The sequence below is a fragment of the Musca autumnalis genome, unplaced genomic scaffold, assembly GCF_047663935.1.
Source record: "Musca autumnalis isolate F117 unplaced genomic scaffold, ASM4766393v1 scaffold_2, whole genome shotgun sequence".
In the NCBI taxonomy this organism is placed as follows: domain Eukaryota; kingdom Metazoa; phylum Arthropoda; class Insecta; order Diptera; family Muscidae; genus Musca; species Musca autumnalis.
In genome coordinates, this window is record NW_027411755.1 from 36,758,993 (window position 1) to 36,776,680 (window position 17,688).

The 17,688-nt window shown below is 36.5% G+C and overlaps 1 protein-coding gene across 1 annotated transcript; it reads right to left on the reverse strand.

The window, feature by feature from the left end:
* Window positions 1-6,444: 6,444 nt before the first annotated feature.
* LOC141392711 (protein takeout-like) lies at window positions 6,445-15,224 on the reverse strand. Its single transcript, XM_073965595.1, has 5 exons — window positions 15,038-15,224; window positions 14,516-14,608; window positions 14,298-14,451; window positions 14,099-14,232; window positions 6,445-6,846 (listed from the first exon to the last, which is right to left on the reverse strand). The coding sequence occupies exons 1-5, from the start codon at window positions 15,117-15,119 to the stop codon at window positions 6,533-6,535; spliced, it is 777 nt and encodes a 258-aa protein (XP_073821696.1). The 5' UTR covers window positions 15,120-15,224; the 3' UTR covers window positions 6,445-6,532.
* Window positions 15,225-17,688: the final 2,464 nt, after the last annotated feature.

Consider the following 17,688-nt stretch of genomic DNA (forward strand, 5'->3'; position numbering starts at 1 on the left):
CTTAGATGATGTTCCAATATGGACTTAAACGGCCCACTCCTTCGGGTACCTTCCACACAAAATTTCGGAAAAGTTCAGTTTAGGACCTGCTTTCAGATGGCTTTGATTTTTGTTGTAGCAGCTTGTATTCACTTCCCTCCATACGACGGTACCAGTTTCATCAGGGGCAAGTCCATACTTCCTGAGAAAATAGCCTGAAAGGTACAAAAAAAAGCCCTATGACACCGTGTGTTGTGGTTGGAGCGCAAGATAACTCTCGAACGAATCTGCCGATTCAGTCCAAAATGTGACCTTCGTAATATTTTGTGCAAACTTAGTTTAAGTTTGAAGATAAGCCCTACCGGTCCACGCCTTCAGGTACCTCCCCCACAAAAGTTCAAAAATGTTCGGAAAAATTGTTCGCACTATAACTCATGAGGTGAGTGACCGATTTGGCCCATACTTTACACATCCTAATATATCTACCAGATATAGATCAGGTTCGAATATGGACTATATTTGTTCACTCTTTCGGGTACCACCCACACAAAATGTTGGATAAATTCACTTTAAGACCAGTTCTACTTTGATTTTTGTTGAAGCAACTTGCATTCACTGCCTCACTTACGACAGTAAATGTTTTTTTCAGTGACAAGTCTATACTTCTTGAGAAAACAGCCTGAAAGTTGTAAAAAACCTCTATGGCACAATAGGTAGTGGCTGGAGAGCTCGAATACTACGTTCGCCTACACTTTGGATATCGTAATATTTCTGGAATATTATATGGAATTCGAAGGTGGTGCTTGTAGGTTGATATCCCCGCAAATTTTTTTAGCTTTAAACCCATCCATATTTTTGTCGGTTCATACGCCCAAAATTTTGGAAACCCCCCAAAATACATAAGTTTTTTTTCGGCAAAAACGCTATTTCAATCCACACAGGCTGAGGGTATATCTCTGTCTGCAAAGCCGACTTACTTGTTATTACCCATAATGTCGCAGTGTCCTGGTACGCAGCATAGTCGATATCTGTCAATTAGCGTTCCCAAGGCTGTTCTACACTTAAGGACGACATCAGACTTGATGCTATAGGAATCGATGGCTTTAAGAGCCGCTTGACTATCCACAAAGATAGTCACCGGTTCAAAGATTTCTGCATCCAGACTTTTCTTATCAATTCCGCTGCCTTCCAAATCGCTAAGTTTTCAGCCTGGAAAACACTACAGTTGCTATCTAACCTGTAAGTGTACTCAAGACCTAGCCTTTCACAGTAGACGCCAGCCCCAGTACATTTTTCCATATTGAAAACGTCTGTATAAAAAGCCAGACCGTTCAAAAGGGGGTTACTGCCGTTCCAGTCGTCTCTACTAGGGATAACGACATCTATATCTTCAAATCTCAGGACTGTTTATATATAGTCGCTTAGTTTTCCACGTTGGTTCACATTGATTCCTGATTTATTCAGGATACATCCATGCCCATAGGCACAATCGCGCCAGAGATTCTGTTCATGCAGCCTTAGGGCACTACGAATTCCTGATACTTTATTCTGAGGCTTAGAAGCCGTAAGTTCAGCATTGGGTTTAGAGCAGCTTGGGGTGTGCTCCTGGTGGCTCCAGTTATAAGAATCGAAGTAGTTCTTTGCACCTTGTCTATTTTGCTGGATGTCGATTTTTGGAGCAGGGAGTGCCACCAAACAAGTGATCCATAGGATAAGATGGGTCTCACCACAGTGTTATTCAACCAGTGTGTAATCGATGGGTTTAGACCCCAACTTTTCCCAATAGAATTCTTGAATGAATAATGTGCAATTAATCCTTTCTTAGCACGCTCCTCAGCATTCCTATTACATTGTAATTGACAGTCCAGGATTGTACCAAGGTATTTTGCTTCGGGCGAAAGCTGAAGCTGCACTCCATCCACACTACAGTTGCTATCTAACCTGTAAGTGTACTCAAGACCTAGCCTTTCACAGTAGATGCAAGACCCAGTACCTTCTTCCATCTTGGAACCGTCTGCATAAAAAGCCAGACCGTTCAGAGGGGGTTACTGCGGTTCCAGTCGTCTCTACTAGGGGTAACGACATCTATATCGTCAAATCACAGGACTGGTGATGTATTGTCGCTTAGTTTTCCACGTTGGTTCACATTGATACCTGATTTATTTAGGATACATCCATGCCCATTGGCACAATCGCACCAGAGATTCTGTTCATGCAGCCTTAGGGCACTACGAGTTGCCTGACACTTAATGCTGAGGCTCAGAGGCCTTAAGTTCAGCATTGCGTTTAGAGCAGTTTGGGGTGTGCTCCTGGTGGCTCCAGTTATAAGAATCGAGGCAGCTCTTTGCACCTTGTCTATTTTGCTGGATGTGGATTTTTGGCTCAGGCAGTGCCACCAAACAAGTGATCCATTGGATAAGATGGGCCTCACCACAGTGTTATACAACCAGTGTATAATCGATGGGTTTAGACCCCAACTTTTCCCAATAGAATTCTTGCACGAATAAAGTGCAATTAATCCATTCATCGCACGCTCCTCAGCATTCCTATTTCATCGTAATTGACAGTAGAGGATTGTACCAAAGTATTTTGCTTCGGGCGATAGCTAAAGCTGCACTCCATCTAGTGTTGGTTGATCAAAGACGCCGAGTTTACGCTTCCTAGTGAACATTGCCAGTTCTGTCTTAGTTGGATTTACTCCAAGATAAGGCTCCTTGCATAAACTCCGAAATGGTGGACAGGAACTTACCGGAAATCAATAGCACTACCTCGTCCGCATAAGCAACAAATTTGATACCTTGATTATCCAGCTCCATCAAAAGATTATGTATTATGTGGTGAAAGATGCTGCGTTTTGTTTTTTTGATTGTGGGGGTACCTCTTATTTTGACGACGACGAAGTTGGAGACACGCTGGGAGATGTTCTGGTGTAGCAAGCATCAACATCTCAGTAGTCCTGGAGGTGGTTAAGGCTAGGACAGTTTCGAAAGTGCACCCATTCCCTACTGATCAAAAAAGCTCGGGATATATTGACGCGCCCAAGGTTTAAAATATACGAACACAAGTACATAATTCTTGAGGCGCCGGCTCCTGGTCGAATATTCCCCTAAGTCAGATCGGTGCATAGAATCCGCGGCGGGGTTTTTGGTTTACATAATAGTTATCTTCGTCATGTTTCCTGTTCCACCGGCTTTGTAAGTCTGGGATTAACTTTCATCATATGTACGATGAGGGTCCTGTGCTTTAGCACTTTCCTTTCCTCCATAGTACTAGTTTTTGTGTATATCGAATGTAGCACATCAGCGCTGTTTTTTGCTATTGCTTAATAACATCGGTTGAGATAATGCCGGGAACGGTTGTTTTTTAGTTTTAAGGCTGATTGATGATATGCTTTCGAAATAATGTATTTACAATATTATCCATTACGCCCTCATCCATATGGCCAGCCATGTTTTTGATCAACGTTTTCGCATGACGACCTTGTAGCCAAGTCCCCATTGTTCTTCGTTAATGACTACTCTCACTTCTTCCAACTAATTATTCTTGCTTCTCTCGATGGAGTTTTGCAGCTGTTTTATAGCATTTTTGTGTGCAGCATATTGCAGCATATTGCAGCGTCAAAACGGAATAGGCCCAGAAATAGCCCAGAAAAACGAAGTTAAAATAAAATACGTTTTTAAATTATTTTTAATAATCGTAAGTAAGTATTGGTTATAATATTTCTTTTATGTCAAATCGGTATGTAAGATCGGTTTATATATTGGGAGACATTATAATAATTCTTATTATACCCTACACCACACAGTGGTAAGGGGTATTATGTCTTTGTGCATTTGTATGTAACATACAAAAGGAAACGAAATAGACCCACAGTTCCTTTTGGGGATATACATATAATCACTTTCTGAGTCGATTTATGCGTGTCCGTCCGTCTGTCTGTCTGTCCGTCTGTCCATTTATTTTTGTTCGCAACATACAGGTCGCATTTTTTGTCCGATTCAGCTGAAAATTTGGGACTACAACTTTTTTTAGCCATAGGAAGAACGCTATTGCTTTTGGTGAAAATCGGTTCAGATTTGGATATAGCTCCCATATATATTTTCGCCCGATTTCACGTATTTGCTGCACCAAACACGATATATACGTCCAATTTTGATGAAATTTTGAATGTGTGACTGAATTTTGTATACAAATAAGTGTGCAAAATTATATTGAAATCGGTCCGAATTTGGATATAGCTCCCATATATATTTTCGGCCGATTTCACGTATTTCCTGTACCACACACGTTATATATATTCGATTTCGATGAAATTTGGAATGTGTGACTGAATTCAGTCTAGAAATAAATGTGCCAAATTATATCGAAATCGGTTCAGATTTGGATATAGCACCCATATATATTTTCGGCCTATTTCACGTATTTTCTGTACCAAACACGCTATATATATTCGATTTCGATGAAATTTGGAATGTGCCACTGAATTCAGTCTAGAAATAAATGTGCCAAATTATATCTAAATCGGTTCAGATTTGGATATAGCACCCATATATATTTTCGGCCGATTTCGTGTATTTTCTGCTCCAAACACGCTATATACGTCCGATTTCGATGAAATTTGGAATGTGTGACTGAATTCAGTCTAGAAATAAATGAACCAAATTATATCGAAATCGGTTCAGATTTGGATATAGCTCCCATATATATGTTCGCCCGATTTCACGTATTTGCTGCACCAAACACGCTATATACGTCCGATTTTAATGAAATTTGAAATGTTTGACTGAATTCCGTCTAGAAATAAGTGTGCCAAATTATATCGAAATCGGTTCCGATTTGGATATAGCTCCCATATATATTTTCGGCCGATTTCACGTATCAAACACGCTATATATTTCCGATTTCGATGAAATTTGGAATGTGTGACCGAATTCAGTCTAGAAATAAATGTGCCAAACTATATAGAAATCGGTTCAGATTTGGATATAGCTCCCATATATATTTTCGGCCGATTTCACGTATTTTCTGTACCAAACACGCTATATATATTCGATTTCGATGAAATTTGGAATGTGTGACTGAATTCAGTCTAGAAATAAATGTGTCAAATTATATCGAAATCGGTTCAGATTTGGATATAGCACCCATATATATTTTCGGCCGATTTCGTGTATTTTCTGCTCCAAACACGATATATAAGTCCGATTTCAATGATATTTGGAATGTGTGACTGAATTCGGTGTGGAAATAAATGTGCCAAATTATATCAAAATCGGTTAAGATCTGGATATAGCTCCGATTTATATTTTACATATTCACAGTGGTGTAGGGTATCATATAGTCGGCCCCGCCCGACTTTGATCCTTTCCTTACTGTTTTTTTTTTTTTTAATTATTATAGTTATTATAAATATTATTATATAATTTATTATTATAATTTTTTTATTACTATTAATTATTTTATTACTATTATTTGCTTGCCTTTCGTTTCATTCAATCCAATATCTTTGTGTAGGGTACCCAAAACAATGATCGTAAGCCTCATTGCACTATAAACAATACAACGTCTTTCATAAATGTTGTAAACAAATACATAAATATGTTTATATGTGTGTACTTGAAAATGAAAGTAGCTCACACATTTACTATATGAACATTTGTACATACATATCGCTCATTTACTCAAAGAGTGACATAACTCAAAAAAATGGGTTTTCTGAGTTAGCAATTTCTATTTTTTCTACAACTTCTACTTTATCTTGTGTCAAATTTTCATGCCGATATCTCTAAAACTCGACAAGTTACAGCTCATTTACTACGAGTTTCGCATAATTCAACACAAAAGTTTTTTGAGTTTATGAAGCACTAAAACACTTCAAATCATGCTTGATCATGCACTGAAATGTATCACTGATATCTGGCTATCTGGTTGCAAAATATAGTCCAAGTAGTTATTTTAGTTTTAGTGTAAAAATCTTTTTATGTTGGAAAGTCAAATTTCAATCGCCAACTTAAAACGCGTTTTTCTCGGAACTTGATTTTTCGAGATGTGTCACTCTTTGAGTAAATGAGCGATATGTAGTATGTGATTTTTGAACCGTCATATTACCAAACAATGAAGTGAGCCAAATATTAAATAATTCAATTGTGAAGAGGTTAACAACTGAGGGACTTTCTTTTATTTGTTAATCGTTAAGGTGGTCGCTTACAATGACTTATCTTCTACACTTTACTACACGGTTTGTTGTATTTTCTATTCTATTTCTATTTTCTCTGCTGGGCATTGTCAGACGAATTGAAATCACCTGTTATTTCAAGCACTATTAGATTGGGGCATTGTGGCCAGCATTCGAATCAAACGATAACACTATCAAAAGAAATATTGTAAAAAACGTTACTACAAAGCGTTGTTCTTATTTTTTCCAAAAATATTTTCTTTATTTTTTATAGAAATAAAATCACTATATCTAAATTTGTATACATATTTACAACATAAAAATAAAAATAATAAATTAAATTTTTTTCGCATATGGCAAAATTTACAAAACTTATCCTCAATATCTTCTGCTTGCAACTGGTATACCTTCAAAAATATAATTTGCCGGTACATAGGCAAATATTTTCGATAAGTGATCTTTTATTATCCTACCAAAGGCACCATTCAAACTTGGTCGCAAAATTTCAAATATACCCGGTTCATTCTGATTTAATATTTCGTTGGCTTTGCTCTCAGCGGCTTTATTGTCCAAACGTAAGTGGAGACCATTAATATCGCGCACATTCAAGTGCAAACGTTCGATATCGGTAAAAATCACATTCCGTTCTTCACGCACCAAAAAACGTTTATTCATGTCGACCAATATTTGTTCTGCAAGGTAAGAAGGAAAAATGTATTATTATTTTTTTTTAATTAATTATGCTACAAATTAATTAATTAATTTAAAGAAGAAATTATTTCAATTTAAAGTCTTTTTAACACAATTGCTTTTTCGCATATAGCGAAGACCACGCAGAACATTATCGTAAATAAACTAGGTAGCGCACCCTTCCTATCACCTTTTAAACAATGTATTAGCAAAAACATCCACCTGCATCTGGGCTTAATTTTAAAGGGATTAATAGGCATTGGGTATTTCATCCATTAAAAACATCTCTACCTGTGGTAGACCCGCCGTTCGGACTCCGCTATAAACTTCATGTGAAATTCTTCTCGCCATTTCTCTGATGAATAACTTATCCAAATTTTTACAGACAGCAGGATTCGAAAAGAAAACAAACAACTAAGAAAGGCGTTAAGTTCGGCTAGGCCGAACTTGTTATACCCTCCACCACGAGTTGTAGTGAAGTAAAATGGACCAATTATTTTAATTTCGCTTATGAAGAAGACTAAATACCAAATTTCAGCACGTTCGGTAAAAAAAATGTGGCTAACCTTCAAAATACCGAAATTCGGGAGGCACTGATCCATGGGGGCTATATCAAAACTAGGGATAGGTAATGGAAAGCAATAATCGATTTTTTCATTTGTCGATTTTGGTCTAAAACTAAAACTACGACTTTTTTGTTTAGCTATTATTTTAGTTGTCTTAAAACAAGACTTTCGACCGCAGAAAATCGATTTTAATCGACTATTCGTCGATTTCCGAGTTTTCTTTTGAAACTGTAAAACCGCCATGTCAACAATCTATGGGCAAACTTGAAAATCGATCACAAGATAATCGATTATGCGATTGTCCCTCCAGACAAAAATCGACTACGATTTTTAGACTTTTGACTGCAAAAAGTCGATTAATCGAAAGTCGACTTACCTATCCCTAATCAAAACGTCGATCTATACCTAGAAATTTCTGGCGGAAAGTTTTTAGACTCAGAAAAGACTGAATACCAAAATTTTGATATTTCGGTAAAACCTTCAAAATACCGAAAATCAAGAGATACGCTTCTGTGGGGGATATAGAATATTTTATAACTCCATGGAAGACTAAATAACAGTCTTTTGGGTGGGATATTGACGTCACAAGCTTCAGAATTACGAAAATCGGGAGGTACCGTTCTATGGGGACTATACGGAAAACGTGGACCTATACCGGCAAATTTCCGTCAGAAAGGCTTTAACCTCCAACAAAGGTTGTGCGGAAAACGTGGACCTATACCGATGAATTTCCGTCAGAAAGGCTTTTACCTCCAACAAAGACTAAATACCAAATTATAGTCATTTCGGTGGGTTGCTGTGGCCACAACCTTCAAAATACCGAAAATCGGGAGGTACCGTTTTATGGGGGCTATACGAAGGCGTATACCTATACCAACAAATTTCTGAGAGAAAGTTTCATACCCCCATCAAAGACTAAGTACCAAATTTCAGCCATTTCGGTGTGATAATGAGGCTAAAACCTTCAAACTACCGAAAATCGGGAGGTACCGTTCAATAGGGGCTATATATGAAGGCGTGGACCTATACCGACAAATTTCATATGGAACGTTTAATACCCCAAATGAAGATTAAATACCAAATTTCAGCCATTTCGGTGGAATAGTGAGGCCACAACGTTCAAAATACCGAAAATCGGAAAGTACCGTTCTATGGGGGCTACATGAAGGCGTGGACCTATACCGACAAATATCATATGGAACGTTAAATACGCCAAATTAAGATCAAATACCAAATTTCAGCCATTTCGGTGGAAAAATGAGGCCACAACTTTCAAAATACCGGAAATAGGGAAGTACCGTTCTATGGGGGCTGTACTAAGGCGTGGAACTGTACCGACAAGTTTCTGGGTTTTATACCCCCAACGAAGACTATATACCAAACTTCAGCCATTTCTGAGGAATATTGTGGCCACAACCTTCAAAATACCGAAAATCGGGAGGTGCCGTTCAATGGGGGGCTATATGAAGGCGTGGACCTTTACCGACGAATATCATATGGAACGTTTAATACCCCAAATGAATATCAAATACCAAATTTCAGCCATTTCGGTGGATAATTGTGGCCACAACCTTCAAAATACCGAAAATCGGAAAGTACCGTTCTATGGGGGCTACATGAAGGCGTGGACCTATACCGACAAATTTCAGTTGGAAAGTTTTATACCCCCAACGAAGACTAAATACTAAAGTTCAGCCATTTCGGTGGAAAAGTGAGGCCTTCAAAATACTGGAAATAGGGAGGTACCGTTCTATGGGGGCTGTACTAAGGCTTGGAACTGTACCGACAAGTTTCTGGGGGAAAGTTTTATACCCCCGACGAAGACTAAATATCAAACTTCAGCCATTTCTGAAGAATATTGTGGCCAAAACCTTCAAAATACCGAAAATCGGGAGGTACCGTTCTATGGGGGCTATATGAAGGCGTAGACCTATGCCGTCAAATTTCTGGGGGAATGTTTTATACCCCTAACGAAGACTAATTACCACATTTTAACCTTAAAGAAGTTCAAACTGCTGATCAAATTAACAGCAAAGTGCTAGCAAAGACCCCCACCACAATAGACCTAACTCTATATGTGAAAATTATAGGCACAATTTCTCTGATAAATAACCTATGCAAACATTGACAGATATCATCATTCATCCATCAATAATGCAACGCAAACCTCAATGAATTTGTGTTTAATGAACTTTAAAAGCCTTTCTAATGTCTTTGATTTTGGGCAAAAATAGTATATTACGAGCAGCGTACGGAAAAAAACTTTACGAAACGTTTGCAAACGTTTAGTTTTGTATTTTCCATAAGAACAAAACAAAACGAAACACAACCCAAGTTGACCGAACTCAATGTTTAGAAAACGAAACCGTACAATACACCCTGCAAACGTTTGCAAACGATTGGTTGTTAATTCAAACATCCACCGCAGTATATTCCAAGTATGTGATGTTACCTTATTGGGTTGTTAAGCAATCAAATAAATGTGTGTGTGTGTGTGTCTGAATGTGTCATTGATAATTTCGCACAGCAAACGTTTGCAAACGATTCATTTTGTTTCGTTCGTGAATGAAACGACTCGGAACAGCATAGCCGAAGTACGTTTCAGCATTCGTACAGTTTTCTTCTTCAGTTGAAAAGTTTGTGGTTTTGTTTTGAGAACGAAACGATTCAGAAAAAATGAAAAGTTTGTGACTTTGTGTGAATGGTACGGGAATTGTTTCGTTTGTTGCGTTTATTGATTACGAGAGTAGAATGGAAGCGCCACCTATTGGTCAAATTGAAAAAGTGTTAGTAGCAAAGACAGCCACCACATATGCAACTACATCTAGGCTTCATTTGAAATATTTACTATAAGGGAAAATTTACACAACCCTAGCTCAGATTTATCCATTTTAGTCATGAAATCATGGTTATGCATCAATATCCCACCTAAAGACTGACATTTGTTATTTAGTCTTCCATGGGGTTATAAAATATTCCAGAAAAGAATTATCAGTATACCTCTTGATTTTCGGTATTTTGAAGGTTTTACCGAAATAGCGGAAATTTGGTATTTAGAAATTTTTAGGTATTGATCGACGTTTTTATATAGCCCCCATGAGAGTTTACCTCCCGAATTTCGGTAGTTTGTTCCATTTTACTTCAATACAATACGATTGTGATTGTTATAACAAGTTCGGCCTGGCCGAACTTAACGCCGTTCTTACTTGTTGATTTTAATATTATTGTAGGGTATTAAAAGTAAATGCGTAAAAATAGCAGTTGAATATCAAGGTTGTTGGGGCAGAGTTATAAGTATAAGTATGTCTAATAGCAACAACAACAGAAATATAATATCATGATATTTCCATTGTTGTTGTTCGAAATATCATTGAGATTCTAACCAAGCATAACTAGAACGAACTTAAGGCTTGGCTACTTAAGTCGAGCAGAATTTATTCTAAATAAATTATTTTAATTAAACATATTGCTGGATTTTAAACAAATCGAAATGAATCACTGCTATTGATACTGTTGCTTGATGTTGAGAACAACAAAACTGTTAAATGGGTTAGCAGATGTTCTAAATATAAACAAAAGCAACCACTGCGAAGTTATCCAACAGACCTAATATTTTTAAATAATCCATCAAAAACGTAACGAAAGTAAAGCACAACAACAAGTACTCTGTGGTGGGAAACTAAACAGGAACCGGTTAGCCTAGAAAGAACGAGATGAAAGTGGAAATGGATAGGTCATACCCTACGAAAGAATGGAGATGACATTGCCAGACAAGCGATTAAGTTGAATCTGCATGGTAGCAGCTGGACAGGTAGAGGTCTACCAACATTTGGAGAAGGTCTATTGGGGTAGAATCAGCGAGTATGGGACGAAGTTGGAGTGTAATCAAATATTAAATAGATTAGAGTGAAATAATTTTGTTGTGGCCCTATTATTGGAGTAAAAAGGAATAAATATAAAAAATATATACAAATACACTGAAAAAGAACAACTGGATAACGGACGAAAGACAAGGACTTCGCGAAGAACGTAGACAATTTAAGAAAATTAAATATCAAAAAATATTTGAAATTAATTAAAAAAATAAACATTAAAAAAAACAAACATAATTTGTTTGCGTCCAAATAAATATATGTTTGCAACTTTTTGTAACATATCTCAATTTTATTTGTTTGGGTGCCAACATATTTTTTATGTTAGAACATATTTTTATGGGAAGAGAGAGGATTTTTATCAAAGAGAGTAACAACAACACTCTCGCGGCAGCGGAATGTTGTTTTATAACTAAATTCGGCACACAACAACAACAATTTGAGCAAACACTGTTGTCAGTGCATGGTTTTTCAATTAGTGAGTGGAGAGAGAAGCACTCTTTGCTTGCTCGCGAGTAAAGAGGTGGCGAATTCTGTTTTATAATAATGAGCTGTGTGTATAGTGTAATAAAAGACGCAGAAGCGCAGACAGGAGGGTAAAAAGGTTTGGTTTGTGTGCTTTGTTGTTGTTAACCAACGTAGCAAGCGAAGAGGAAAAAAAACAAGTAAAAAGTATGAGTCGGCTTTGCCGACAGAGATATACCCTCAGCCTGTGTGGATTGAAATATTTTTTCCCAAACAAAAAAAACGTATGTATTTAGGGGGGTTTTCAAAATTTTGAGCGTATGAACCGACAAAAGTATGGATAGGATTAAAGCTCAAAAATTTGTGGGGATAACGATAGATAGGGCTTTTTTATCACACTAGCCTACGAAACAGGGCCACTAGGAAAACCTTAGGTAAAAATGTCCAAAGGATCCTCGAACAGACCCTTAACCACACAAAAATTTTGAACATTTGTGTGGGTGGTACCACAAGGATTGGACAGATAGGGCCCAAATTTCAACATAAACTAAGTTTCGACAATATTTAGAGATCCAAAGTTTGGACCAAATCAGTTGCTACGTCTATGAGAAATCGCGCGTACCATTTTAGCGAATATTTTCGAACTATTATGGGGGAGGTACCGGAAGGAGTGGACCTATAAGCCCTACCTTCGAATTTCATCTAATATTCGAAGAAATAGTATAATATCCAAAGTGTGGACGAACGCAGTATTCGTTTCGAGCTCTCCAGCCACTACATATGGTACCATAGGGAGCTTTTACAACCTTTGGGCTTTTTTCTCAAGAAGTATGGGCTTGTCCCCGAAAAAACTTTTACTGTCGTAATTGAGGCAGCGAATGCAAGTTGCTTTAACAAAAATCAAAATGATCCGAGAGCCGGTCTTAAAGTGAATTTATCCAATGTGTGTGGGAGGTACCCGACGGAGTGGACAAATATAGTCCATATTCGAACCTGGCCTATACCTGGTAGATATATTAGGATGTGTAAAGTATGGACCAAATCTGTAGCTCCCATGAAGAGTTATCGTGCGCACAATTTTTCAGAACATTTTTGGTACCTGAAGGAGTGGATCGATATGCCTTACCTTCGAACTTATTCTAAGTTTAAACAAAATATGTCGAAGGCCAAATTTTGGGCCGAATCGGCACGTCCGTTCCCGAGTTATCTTGCGCTCCAACCACTACACACGGTACCATAGGGGTTTTTTGCAACTTTCAGGCTATTTTCTCAGGAAGTATGCCCCTGATGAAACTTTTACCGTCGTATGGAGGGCAGTGAATACAAGCTGTTACAACAAAAAGCAGAGTAATTCGAGAACGGGTCCTAAACTGAACTTTTATAAAATTTTGTGTGGGAGGTACCCGAAGGAGTGAACCGATTGAGTCCAGCTAGCCAGATATCGGTGTTAACTTTCTGTGCAAGATCAAGCATGATTTAAAGTGCTTTAGTACTTCATAAACTCAAAAAACTTTATTGTTGAATTATGCCACACCCGTAGTAAATAGGCTGTAACTCGTTAAGTTTTAGAGATATCAGCATGAAAATTTGGCACAAGATAAAGGTGAAGTCGTAAAAAATATAAAAATTGCTAACTCAGAAAACGCATTTTTTGAGTTATGTCACTCTTTGAGTAAATGAGCGATATGTTCCAGTAATAAAGTTATGGTCATTATACTAAAAATTTTACCAATTTTCACACAAAACTTTAAGGTCCGTTTGACCCGCAAAATATTGTCTGACCATCAAGTACAATTGCAAATTTCTTCTTCGTCATAAACTCGAACCTTACTTAAAATTTCGCGCTGATCAGTTTTTGGTCCATTTCACCCCCTAAATATTTCTTGATTATCGCCAAAAACTAATCGTTTCTGTTCTGGTCAAAACCCGACCTGGACAGACGGATGGACACACATCTCAAAATCGCTTTATCTCGTCGAGATATAAATTTTGGTATACCACATGTGGGTTCTACGATGAATATTTCGCGGTGTTACATGCATTTTCCGAGAAACAAACTTATAATACCCTTTCTACATTGTGGTGTAGGGTATAAATATACTCTGATTAGGTCGGTGCTGTCACCTTTATAAAACTGGACATTTCGTGCGGCAACAAGGGCATGTTCAAATAATGGCATAGAAGGTTGGTTAAATGGTATTATATAGGCCCATTATTTGGTAAGATTTTGTGCTAATGCGTATTTTGGATTTCCGACTTTGATCCTTTCAATTGCATGTGCTTCTTCCATGTGAATAGATCCATAGATATACCACGCATACACTTGTATTTTTATTCTTTAATTTACTTACCAATTGTTAGAGATGCCTTTCCAGTGCCATCCAATGGATATTCCAATAAATGTCCGGTAATATTATAATCACCACTTATGACAATTTTTGGCACTACAAATGTGGATTGTATGCTTAAAGGTTTGGCCTTGTAACTGAAATAAAAAAATTATTAATATACAAATATTCTGCGCGATATAATTGCATTATAATATCTTACCTAGCTTCAGTTAATTGGGCATCACTGATACCCTCAACGACAACATTTTCCAATTCCAAGTGTATGCCAATTGGACTCAATGGATCACCATCGACAACGATACGTTGAATTTCTAAAGGATCAATGGCGGTGACTGTTGGTAGTTCGGGAATACCTAAAAGGAAATTGAGTGCAAATTTTAGATCTTTCAATTTTTAATAAATCAAAGATCAACTCACCATCTTTCCATTCTTTTAGAATATTTTCAATATTACTAGCAAGACAATTTGTAAAGCTGGACGCTGTAACACTGCAGGGTTGCAAAAAATCAGCTGAAATGAAAAAAGGTAAACTTATTTTTATATCAAACACGAAAGTTGGAACTCTATAACAATACAATTCAAGACATTAGAATCCTTCCTTCCCTAAATATTGACATTTTATACAAATAAGTACAAAAAAATCAGTCAGCTTTGTCGTCAGTTAAATACCCTCAGCCTGTTACTGTAGAAAGACGGCGCCAGGACAACCTGCTACAAAATAATTTTGTTACGTTCCAATGGATGGTCGTGGACTTAAAATTTTAAGCACCTGAAGGAGTGAATCAAAATGGTTCAGGAACCACTTTTGAAGCGATCTATTTGAATTTTTAATTGAAGGACAAATTAAGATGTTTTGGCTCGAAACGTCTTTTATATAAAATCTTCAGGAACTATACAAACATATTTTTAGGTGATAATTTTTTTCAAAAATTTACATACGTTTTTCTGTCAGATATTTTTCTCCACTCGCTAAAAATACGCACAACAACAACATTAAGGCCATAGATATTATTCGCAACATTTTATTTTATTATTATCTTTTTTATTTTATTTTATTTTTTTTCTATATTTCACTTTTTAGTTTTGTTTAAAAACCACAAATTAATTTTGAATATGTATTCCAAAAGCAACTGTTTTGCTTCAAGCTTCTGTATAAACTGTTTATTTAAATCGCGTTCTTATTTTGACTAGCAAAGAAATTAATTTGTAAAGATGACAAAGCCAATCAAAATAGAATACAAATTAAATGATAAACAAAAAAACGAAAACTAGTTTTATAGGCGGCTGGCTATAGTCAAAAACATTTATGGACCGCGAATAATATCTGTGGCGCCAGTCAGAAAAAAAAAACCAGATTTTATTTCTCAAAATTCCAATGTTTTGGTAGAATTCCGAATGACTTAACGGGAAATTGCATTTTGCTACTGCAAATGAAATTTAGGTAAGTGAATATTTATCATTAAATGCGGTAGAAAAAGGAGAGCCTAGAATAGGTATAGCTGTAACCACAAGGTTTCTGGGATTAGTTGAGTAAATTAGACTGGGCAGTAGAAAAGATGCAGTGTGGCGTGGATTTATTAAAGAACATTTTACTTGGCCCTTTAAGGCGTGGATTTATTAAAGAATATTTTTACTTGGCCCTTCACGACGTGGATGTATTAAAGAATATTTTTATTTGGCTCTTTAAGGCGTGGATTTATTAAAGAATATTTTTACTTGGCCCATCACATTTGGATTTATTAAAGAATATTTTTACTTGGCCTTTTAAGGCTTGGATTTATTAACGAATATTTTTACTTGGCCCTTCAAGGTTTGGATTTATTAAAGAATATTTTTACTTGGCTCTTCAAGGCTTGGATTTATTAAAGAATATTTTTACTTGGCCATTCAGGGCGTGGATTTATTAAAGAATACTTTTACTTGGCCCTTCAGGGATTGGATTTATTAAAGAATATTTTTACTTGGCCCTTCACGAAGTGGATTTATTAAAGAATATTTTTACTTTGCCCTTCAGGGCGTGGATTTATTAAAGAATACTTTTACTTGGCCCTTTAGGGATTGTATTTATTAAAGAATATTTTTACTTGGCCCTTCAGGGCGTGGATTTATTAAAGAATATTTTTACTTGGCCCTTCAGGGCGTGGATTTATTAAAGAATACTTTTACTTGGCCCTTCAGGGATTGGATTTATTAAAGAATATTTTTACTTGGCCCTTCACGAAGTGGATTTATTAAAGAATATTTTTACTTTGCCCTTCAGGGCGTGGATTTATTAAAGAATACTTTTACTTGGCCCTTTAGGGATTGTATTTATTAAAGAATATTTTTACTTGGCCCTTCACGACGTGGATTTATTAAAGAATATTTTTACTTGGCCCTTCAGGGCGTGGATTTATTAAAGAATATTTTTACTTGGCCCTTCAGGGCGTGGATTTATTAAAGAATATTTTTACTTGGCCCTTCAGGGCGTGGATTTATTAAAGAATATTTTTACTTGGCCCTTCAGGGCGTGGATTTATTAAAGAATATTTTTACTTGGCCCTTCAGGGCGTGGATTTATTAAAGAATATTTTTACTTGGCCCTTCAAGACGTGGATTTATTAAAGAATATTTTTACTTGGCCCTTCAAGACGTGGATTTATTAAAGAATATTTTTACTTGGCCCTTCAAGACGTGGATTTATTAAAGAATATTTTTACTTGGCCCTTCAAGACGTGGATTTATTAAAGAATATTTTTACTTGGCCCTTCAAGACGTGGATTTATTAAAGAATATTTTTACTTGGCCCTTCAAGACGTGGATTTATTAAAGAATATTTTTACTTGGCCCTTCAAGACGTGGATTTATTAAAGAATACTTTTACTTGGCCCTTCAGGGATTGTATTTATTAAAGAATATTTTTACTTGGCCCTTCACGACGTGGATTTATTAAAGAATATTTTTACTTGGCCCTTCAGGGCGTGGATTTATTAAAGAATATTTTTACTTGGCCCTTCAGGGCGTGGATTTATTAAAGAATATTTTTACTTGGCCCTTCAAGACGTGGATTTATTAAAGAATATTTTTACTTGGCCCTTCAAGACGTGGATTTATTAAAGAATATTTTTACTTGGCCCTTCAAGACGTGGATTTATTAAAGAATACTTTTACTTGGCCCTTCAGGGATTGTATTTATTAAAGAATATTTTTACTTGGCCCTTCAGACGTGGATTTATTAAAGAATATTTTTACTTGGCCCTTCAAGACGTGGATTTATTAAAGAATATTTTTACTTGGCCCTTCAGACGTAGATTTATTAAAGAATATTTTTACTTGGCCCTTCAGACGTGGATTTATTAAAGAATATTTTTACTTGGCCCTTCAAGACGTGGATTTATTAAAGAATATTTTTACTTGGCCCTTCAGGGCGTGGATTTATTAAAGAATATTTTTACTTGGCCCTTCAAGACGTGGATTTATTAAAGACTATTTTTACTTGGCCCTTCAAGACGTGGATTTATTAAAGAATATTTTTACTTGGCCCTTCAGGGCGTGGATTTATTAAAGAATATTTTTACTTGGCCCTTCAAGACGTGGATTTATTAAAGAAT